This window comes from Chenopodium album, chromosome 7 (assembly GCF_948465745.1).
Source record: "Chenopodium album chromosome 7, dcCheAlbu1.1, whole genome shotgun sequence".
NCBI classification, from domain to species: domain Eukaryota; kingdom Viridiplantae; phylum Streptophyta; class Magnoliopsida; order Caryophyllales; family Amaranthaceae; genus Chenopodium; species Chenopodium album.
Window position 1 is genome coordinate 7,443,861 of NC_137840.1, and position 10,454 is coordinate 7,454,314.

A 10,454-nucleotide genomic window follows, 5' to 3' on the forward strand; every position below is an offset into this window, starting at 1 on the left:
ATTCTTTCATTCATCTCCCTCATTCATCTTTCCTCTAAACTTTGTTTTCTTATACAAAATTCCGCATTCTCAAGATCTAGAAACACCTAGCCATATTCGAAGTTGCCTTCGCCCTAGACGTGAAAGGTTTAATTTCTGAGGGTTTGGTGCCAAATCTCTCTTTCAATTATTTAATTTGATTGTTTTGTTTATTATTTCCCTTGAAGTTACTAACGTGTGTATTTTGTTATTAGAAAGAGGTACAAGACATCAAAGTAAGTATTTTATTGGTTTTTATTGATGTTATGATGTAGAAATCATGTTTATATTGTTATTATGATATTCCTAGTATCATGTCTAGGGTATTTTTAATATTAAATATGATTGTTACGATGCTTCCTATATTCTTCCTAATATTTATGATTGTTAGTATCATGTTAGGGCTAAAAACTTGATTTTTATTGCTCAGTGACATGCTAGGGTTTGTTATTAATCTTGTTAGTATCATGCTTAGGATCTTGCTATTATTATGCTTTAATATTAACATGAACATGAACATGATTATGATTATAATTGTTATAATTTTTTATGATTATGAATATTATTATTGTTATTTTGATGATGATTATTTTATTTATGATTATTATTGTTTTGATTATGACTATAATTTTATAATGATGATTATTATTATTGTTATGATTATTATTATAATTATTATTCATGATGATTATTATATGTTGCTTGATATTTATTGTTATTGCTTGATCACCTTTTATGCATGTTTAAAGGGAATTGGTACTTGTAATCACGCTTAATGAGATAATTAATAATCTTGTTAGAGTTAATATGATTATAATTCAAGTGATCGCCAATAATAGTTTCTTTGTGCATTAATATTCAACCAACATAGATAAACAGGTTTAGGGTCAAACCTATTGATTGCATGTTAATTAAAAAACGCACATGAATACGATCAGAATAAAGTAGAGGCCTATTATTAGGGCAGGTTCAATCTCTTTTAGGTTGGATTTGTACCTTCATCCCCGAACCTTTATTTGGTTCTAGACCTTATGGAGTTGACGATCTCTTGGATCGTTAAGGGGTGTAACCTTCCCCTCGTGAACGGTTTACAAGTTCCTAAAAAACTTGTTGGCGACTCTTTTGCTCTATCTTCTTCCCTTTTGGACGCCACCGTACTTTAGTGTATGATCACAGTGAGGTTCAAGCTAGTGAGATTAAAGCTTGAAATTATTCCCTACAAATGCCTAATTATATTGCTTAAGGTTACCATTGATTAAACTTTTTAAAACATAGTTCACTAAGGATAATAACTTTTTTTGCATTTTACCACTGAGAATTTTAATTATTAGAGGTCTACCAAAGAGAATTTCCCTTTTTTTTTTTCTGTAATTTAATTTTTGTCGGTAAACCCTAACCACCACCACCGGCCTTTCACCACAACCACCTGCCGTTCCCAGGCCGCCGCTTGGTAAGTAGTTGTGTATTTTTTTTAAAAACCCTAACCACCATACCTTTATATACAGAGACTGAATAACTTGAAGCTACAAGTGAAGAGAGAGAATATATATGAGAGACAGAGGAGAATAGGAGCGAGTGAGAATGTGTCATTCAATAGGAGCGAAGAGTGTGACGCCTAGTGAAGGAGTAAATGAGTGATATTAGTTAGGGTTTCTTTTAAATCTTTTATGACTACTCTGTACATTTCGAATCTAATATCCTACACTTGGTTTCTAGAAGGAAGGAAATATTGACAGTTTGACACCAATGCTCTTCTACACACATGATATCCAAAAGGAAGGTAAGATTGACACAAATTTGGTCATTTATTAATTATCTCGCTAACCTATTACCTAGTCACTCCCATTGAATAAAAATTTAAAGAGCTGGTGTATTAAATTTGAATGTGTCATCTTCAAGATACGGAGTATATGTTAAAATTAGAGAAAGTAATTTAATCACATGCACTGCACTGCACTACTTTTCCTTCAATTAGGTTTTTATTTCATTTGAGTTTAATGTGATAGATTTTTTGTGAGATAATAAATTAAGTATAATCTTAGGTGAAAGATTGCTAATTTTTTTCAGCATGATTATTTCCTTTTGGGTTTTTCTTTGAAAGATTTTTAATGAGACAAATAAATTTAGTGTTTTACATAAGGCGGACATTCAATTAAGGACTATGTTGAGAATAGTTTATTGTATTTAGGTGAATAATATACCATAAACAATATAATATATTTAAAGTCATTTCAGGTACGACTGTTCAATGACATAGTTTCCCCTATAAATGGTATAGCATACTAGCATAGTAATGAAAATCATAAGAAGAAATTGATATAAAAAATCATCTTCTACTTTTTAATTTTTTTTTATTACTTCTTAACTATTCCCTAGGGGTGCTAATCGAGTTGAGTAGCAATTCGAACTTGACCCGGTTAAAGCTCGGTAAAAACTCGGCTCGAATTGGCTCGACTTGAATTCGACTCGACTCGAGATGTTAACGAGCACAAGTTGAGCAAGCTCTAACTAGACTCGATAATTTCATGAGCAACTCAATAATATATTTTATTATTATATAATTTATAACGAAGTTACCATGTTTAAAATAATTTGACATTTAATTAGAGTTAATTTATGTTGATAAAAAAGAAAGAGTAAAGCTTTCGTAACAAATAAATAAATAAAGAAAACTATATAAGTGAACAAAAAAAAAAAAAAAAAAAAAAAAGGTGGCCTTTGACCAAAATCTTAATGAGCAGATTCGCCAGATCGTGAGTTACTTAACTCGATTTGAAACTTTAACAAGCGCGAGTCAAGCAGGTTTATTGACTCGAAATTTTAACGAGTACGAGTTAAACACATTAGTTTTCGAGTCGAGTCGAGCACCCCACAACTCATGATCGACTCGCTTGATTAGCACCATATCATTCTCTAACCTGTTCATTATTTTCTCTTGATTTCTTACATGACGTATGTGTATGTCCATTATTTACTTAATTGTCTGTCATCAATCTTTCATAGTCAACTGAGAAAAACCAAACAAAATAAAACATTTTTTTAAAAAAGTTCCTACCAACTTAACAACGAACAAACAACCTTTTTACCGGCTATTCCCAGTCACCTTCTCCATCACGTGCCTCTCATATGATCCTCCCAAATACTCACCAAAAATAAAAGAAAAATAAATAAAAAGTAAAAAATTTGCTGTTACGAGAGAACAAAGTCAAGTATTTTTACGGAGTACTTCTTCCAAAAAAAAAAAACAAATAAAAACCCAAAAACAAAAAAAAAAAGGAAAAAGAAAAAACGAAAGTAACGTTTGCTCTTCTGCTTCGAAAAGGTCACAGAGGAGAGAGAAAGTGAAGGCAAATTTTTGCTTCAAATTCTCACTTTTTCATTTTTTTGTTATTTTTTCATTAATTTATACAAATAATTTTCAATTCAGTGTTGCGTCAGCTTTAGATTTCGGGAGTGTATTGTTGAAGAAAAGATTTGGGGATTTTTTTGAGCCAGAGTTAGGGTTTTCGGTGAGTATTTTTGTAAATTTTTATATTTTATTGCGTTTGTTTTCTGATTTTGTTATAATTCTCTTTTAATCTTTGCTTCGTTTCTTATTTTTGGATTTTTTTTTATATATATTATATGTTTGATGTTTTTTGCAATTTATTTATTTTTGCTTCTGGGTAGTATTAATGGAGTTATGAATTTCTGGGTTGTTATTGTTGTATGATTATTTTATTATATATATATATTGATAGGTTTTTGTTGTAGCAAACACGAGGAATTTGAATTTAGGGTTTTTGTAAAGTATCCTATCTCCGTTTATTTGATTTTCGGGTTTCGAATGTGCGCTGAACTTGTTATTAGTGATTTGGGCGTGGAATGTTGCGCAATTTGATCATTTAGAGGTTGATTTGGGTATGTTTTGTGCACTTTGTACTGTAGCTTTGAATTGGGATATTGAATTTTCTGCTATACTTGTGTTGGGCACTGTTCATTTGATTAGCAATTATGGCAGTTTAGCTTTTGTTTTATGGAACTTCATTGTTAGGAGGAAATTTCGAAACGTTTATTACTAATGTGATGGTGAGTATAGATGTTAAGTTCCTGATCTTTGCAGCTCATCCTTGTAGAATAGCTTTTGTATTCTTGATTGCCTCGTAAGTCGTAACGGTGATTATGGTTTGCATTGTTTCTACACTAGGGTTTCTTTGGTATGTATTCGTGACTGTAACTATCGGTCTTTTTGTGATTGGCATTACAGTGCCTTGTTGTCTTCGATGTAACTGTTTTTCCTTAAGTTACAGTTAACAAGAATTTATTAAAGCCTTCTCGTAACACGTGCTGTAATTGCTGTCTTTTCCTGTTTAGTGTTAGTTTCAGTTCATAGAGTTCTGGATATCAATACCCTTTCAGGATTTAGTTTCTGAAAAGGACTATCTTTTTTTGGCTAAGCATTTGTTTTCTGAAGCTAATACCCTTAACTGGTTTTCATTATGAATCTCTCTTTTTTTTTGGATTCTTTTCCTTGGTCGGACTAGCCCAACTGGTGATTTCTGACAAGTCGTTTATGTGTTTCAACTTATTATTCTTTTGTTATCTATTGATATTTTATTTGTTTCAATAGGAAACAGTTCTGGTGCGAGTGTGTGACTGATTCTGTGGCAACCAACTAGGTTTTTGTACTGTAGTTGATGACCCTCAGTTGTTAGTTATAATGTTCAACACAGGAACTCACACAAACTTTAGGTGGATTCCTGATGGATATTTTTGATGCTCAAGTCGATAGCAAATTACATATATGTACAATATAGAGAGCTTCTCGGGTTATTGTATTCGATGGTGAGGATTGTATATTATGGCTTCATGATGGATTATCCACCCTTTGAAATGGTGGTTTCCTAGACTACTGGGCCTTTTGTTAAAAATTGGCTTCTGAGTCCTCTATGGGGATTGGGGGTTGACACGTCACGTCTTAATTTAGTAGTTGTTTGCATAGGACCAATATTGATGGGAACTCCGCATTTGGAACACATGCTTTTAATCTCTGTTTATTTTCTGATATGCAAAGAGCAGAAATGGTAGAATAGTTATAATTAATGTCAAGATATGATAATGAGAGTCAAGTAAGCTTGTATGAAAAATGTAAGCTAGTTATGTTTATGCATTATTAGGATATTGATGGAAGGTATACCTTGCACGGTCTTAACTTGGATTTTCAGTTTGATCTACTCTGAAGAGCCCCAAAAAACAGTGCTTCAGTGCTTAGGCCAGAAATTCTAGTTAGGAAAACAAATTTAAAGACTGGGCTTTTGCTTCGGTGTTTGGGTTTGCGGAAATGGAAAGTGGTTTATATGCTTGATGTTATTGAAAATGCATGCTGTCTGTGTTTGAGGAAGCCTAACATAGAATGATATCTTTTGGGAAGGAGGTAGTACTATTTTTTTTCTGTTAATGACCTTGTTCATTGGGAGTGAATATTTCTCTCTTTGGTGAGAATATAGCTTTACGAGAATTTTGTAAAGATATAACATACCTACTGATTGGTTACACCTGTCATATATATATATATATATGGTGACTATTGGCACTGTTGTGCTGAGATTTAGTTACCATTCTGCATGTACTATTGGTATGTACGGCATTTTATTTTACTTTTTTATTTATTTTTTCATTCTGCTTGTTTTGTTGGTATGTATGACATTTTTTTATCGTCTTATATCAATCCTTTCTCTTACATTGCCGATTCAATTTATCCGTGGACTTCCAACCGTCTTTAAAGCACATACATGTTAGAATGTTAGCAGAATTGAGTAACTTATGTGCTTTTATGATCAGATCCATCAAGTCCTGCTTCCTGAAATCCTTTTTAAAAGCACTATAACACTTCTAGCCTTAATTGGGACAGTAGAGTATGTAGCTACTGTTTGGACCTTATTCACGTCATGATATTGTGATTATATGTCTAAATTCACCTTTTTCAGACCTTCAGTTGTTAACCCTTGCACTTTAAGTCTTAACTAGCCTCTGCTGTTTTCCTTTGAAAAACAGAATATACTCCGTAGACGATTAATTCCTTTCTATTTGTCAATTTGTCACGTAGGCAGTTAAGTGGGACTCAAGAGTCTGTGAGTAGCTCTTTGTTGTGTGGTGTATCTGCCCCTGAAAGAGATCTTTGTAGAGCATTCTCCTTTTCTGCAAATATCTGTGTACTTTTCTTTCATCCTCAACAATTTCCTGTTTTTTTTTTTTTTTTTTTTTTTTTTTATTCTATAGGTGACTGATTCAACATTGTTGGGAAGCTGGACTTCTCTGCAGAATTGTTTGGTGGCACTCTCTCTTTGAATGATGAGTATAAATCTAGTATCATCAGGGTATTTGTATGAAGTTTGGAAGCATTTAAGTGGAATGTGAGCATTATGACACTTGAAGACTTCTTTACCTTGACTGAGATGAAAGATGGGTTCACAGCCCCTGCTCGTGTTGAGGAATTGATTACTGCTATGCAGAAGAAGAAAGATTCTTCAGTGAAGAGTGTTGGCGATGCTACAAGGCAGTGGGCTGCTGTTGCGGGCACAATAGCAGCTACAGAGAACAAAGAATGTCTTGATCTTTTCATCCAGTTAAATGGGCTTTGGTTTATTGATAGGTGGCTAAAGGATGCTCAAGCATTTCCTGACGAAGCGAGTGATTGCTTCGTGGAAGAGGCTATCTCAGCACTGTTGCAAGCGGTTGAGAAACTTCAGGTAGACAATGAGAAGTTGGCTTCATCAGGAATTTGCATTACTGTCAAAAGTCTTTTCAACTATAAAAGCCCTAGAGTTCAAGATAAAGCAAGAGCTCTCTTTGATAGTTGGAGATCTAAGGATGTTGATCTCAAAAGTATGGATGTAGAGAAGGCCCCAGTTTATAATGATCCGAAGTTAGATAATCAAAATGATCCAAAGTTAGATAATCAAAATGATCCAAAGGTAGATACTCAAAATAATCCAAAGGTAGATACTCAAAATAATCCAAAGGTAGATAATCAAGATCTTGAATCTCAGGTCACTGCAAATAATGGCTCCCCAACAAGATCTTCTGGCAATCAGAAGGTTGAAGGTGCTGAAGGGGGAAAAGTTGAATTGTCTAATGATAAGGATGATTTTCAGATGATTTCTAATCATGAAGGTTCTAACACTGGATTCCCCGATATGTCTTCCAAGCTAGAATCGACTGATGGTGATCTTGTCAGGGAAGAAGTATGCCCATCTGATGGAATATTGGATTCGGAATGCATTACATTGTCAAGACAAAGCAAAGATGGGCTTATTTCCGAGGCTTTGAAGGGTGAAGATGCAAAGCATGAAAGTAAGAATGAGTTGTTGCCTGATAGATCTGGTGATATGAAGGTTACTTCTACCTTTGATGTTTCTGATAGCAAAGATATATCTCCGGGAAATGATGCTAAGGCCGTTGAGGAAGCTGTTGTTAAATCTGATATTGGAGCATATGATGTCAAAAGTGAATCACCGATGAAAGTGACGTCTTCATGCAATACAGATAGGCCTGTTGAAGAGTCAAGCAATGTGATGGATGATAGGGATCAAAATGCTTTGGAGCAAGGTGATGGCTCTGCATTGAAGGAATCCAAGATTCAAACATCAACTCTCTCCAGACTGGATGATCTTGATGACCATTCTGAGCTTAAAAGGTATCGCCAAAGTGAGAGGAGATATCTTGGCAGCAGTTGTGAATTTGCAAGACTAACAAAAAACAGCAAAACTACTGATATCATTAGGCAGACGCAAGATATGGACCTTGAGAATGGCACTGTTGATGCTCTAGAAGTTGCTCGGCTTGTTGCCAAAGAAGTAGAGAGAGAAGTAGTTGGTTTTTATGAGCAATCTGGTAGCTCTGCCTCATCTTCTTCATCATCATCATCATCTTCATCATCATTCTCTTCTTCTTCTGACAGAGTATCAAGAGGTGGTGGTAAGCCACAGGATAGCCCGAAGTCTATAAATGCAGAGCAAGACTTGCAGATAGATGGCCTGGCGAACCAGTTATCGGCAACAGAAAACACCCCTGATGCTTCTGGAAAGGTTCCTGTCATGTCTTTGACTAATGTAAAGACAAATCCTACAAACCACACTCAAGATGCAGAGTCCTCCTTAGTGACTGATGTTGCACGGGAACCCGAGAGCATTACAGAGAAAAACATCTGGGAATTTGATCTCAATCGGGAATTCTCGTCTGAGGATGCTGATCATCAGCTCGATACAAGCTCAAACCCTGTATCAGTTGTTTCTGCATCCAGAGCTGTTGTGGCTTCTGGAATGCCAGCAGGCCCTCTTCAATTTGAGGGAAGTCTTGGCTGGAAAGGATCTGCCGCAACAAGTGCATTTCGACCAGCATCTCCTCGTCGGGCCTCTGATAGTGACAAGGCTCTTTCTGGTGGGGGCACTAGCAGCGGTTCAAGGCAGAGGCAAGATTTTCTTGATTTTGATTTGAATGTTGCTGAACGCGGAGATGATAAGATTGTTAATCCAATGCTGGGTAAACCAAAACAGTTATTACCTAGCCTGCCTTCAGGTGAGTCTTCAGTTGAATTAAGTCCCAAAAGATCTCAGAGGCTCAAATTGGACCTCAACCAAACAGATGATGATGGGGGTCTTCCAGCATGCGATTGGAAAATGGGTGGACTTGTGTTCCAACCTCAAATCTGCCAGCGAAGTCCATCGCCTGCTTCCTCTTCATCATGCATGCAGCCTTCAATGAGGAACTTTGACTTAAATGACAACCTTTTCAATTGCAATGATTCGTCGGACCAACCTGTCATTCTTGGCGAGTCTTCTCGTAAAGTCAACCCATGTATGGGACCTCCGGATGACACAGTTATTTCGATTATGGGAACCAAGGTCAAGAGGAATGCATTTCCTCCTCAAACTCCGTTGCCTTTTCTGAATGGGAGGGCACCGGAGCCTGTTATGGATGCTAGCTTGTTAAGAGGACCGTTGATGGGATTGGGACCTGCAGTTCCTTATCCACAGTCTGTCTATGGGTATAATGGGCTTGCCATGGGCTCTGCTGTCTCTCTTGCATCAGCACAGATTTACAGACCTGGTGGACCAATTCCATATGTTTTTGATTCAAGAGGAGCCCCTTTTCTACCTCAAATGATGGGCTCTGCTTCAAATGTTCCATCTACCTATTGTCAGTCACCCTTGGTCATGAACATGATGAGTGCAACTCCTGGTCCTACCCATGCTAGTCCTTTGCGCCCTAGTTTTGATTTGAACTCTGGGTTTGGTAATGCTGTTGAAGCTGGAAACCCCGATCCTTCATTTTTTAGGCCACTCTTCATTTCCCATGTCCAGAGTAGGCCGTCAGAAGAGCAGCTGAGAGAGAGTTTCAGACCAATGGGTTCTGGGAACAGTGGTGGAAAACGAAAGGAGCCTGATAGTGGATGGGAGCTTTATCCCACTAACTACAAACATCAACAACCGCCACATTTGTAGAAAGATTTTCGATTGTTCAGGGTCTCTGTCTTTGGTTTTTGGCCTAACAACTGAAGAAAGCTTTACTGATGCATAACATCAGCCTGAAATATGCTGATTCTGAGAGTAGGAGGGTTGGGATTTAGCTTTTAAAAACTGAATAAAGTCCGGATACTATTGGGCTTGATAGTGATTCATGGGGTCAACAGCTAGAGGAGAGGAATTACCGAATTAGGTTTATTGATTTATTTTTATTTTCCATATTTCCCCCCCTTTTTTTTTCTTTAATTGTTTCATATAAGGCCATTGCAAGAATAGAAATATTTGGTACATGTAGCTGTAATGTCTCACCCATACATAGAAATTAAAAGATTTGTTCCTTTTACATTTTTGTCTTGTGTAAGAATTATGTCTTTAAGATTGACGTCAACTATAGTTACATTAATTTACATAGAATCACTTCATTTTCAACTTATATTAAATTGTTTATATCAAGCTTGTACTGTATTTACTATGGAATTGTTCATATATTCTAATTTCCTAATTTGACTAGTCCTTGATTACAATCCTCCGTTATAATGTTTTTCCTATTGTGAATTTTCACAGGAGCTAAGAAAATTATAGAGTTGCATTGTAGGGATGGCAATGGGTCCTAGACCTGAACCAGACCCGGTTGGACCCGATCCATATTTTAGGGTCCGGGTCCTTAAATTTTAGACCCGATGGGTCTGGGTCTAAGTTCAATGGGTCTGGGTCCAAAAAATGTAGATCTAGACCCGACCTTGATCCATTCCATGGACCTGTATTTTTATTTAAAATTTTTTTTTTAAATAATAATATATATTAGATATTATATTATTAAAAAAACCACTTAATCCGATATACTTTAATAATATACTACGTAATTAGAGGATAGACTTTAGAGAAAGTCGGTACGACGAAGAAATTTAGTTTTTAAGATTTTTTTTTTCTTTA

General features: G+C 35.8%; 1 protein-coding gene across 1 annotated transcript; it reads left to right on the plus strand.

Annotated features, from left to right (window-relative positions):
• Window positions 1-3,276: 3,276 nt before the first annotated feature.
• On the plus strand, window positions 3,277-9,866 carry LOC145638873 (uncharacterized). Its single transcript, XM_081689928.1, has 2 exons — window positions 3,277-3,527; window positions 6,277-9,866. The coding sequence occupies exon 2, from the start codon at window positions 6,420-6,422 to the stop codon at window positions 9,498-9,500; it is 3,081 nt and encodes a 1,026-aa protein (XP_081546054.1). The 5' UTR covers window positions 3,277-3,527; window positions 6,277-6,419; the 3' UTR covers window positions 9,501-9,866.
• Window positions 9,867-10,454: the final 588 nt, after the last annotated feature.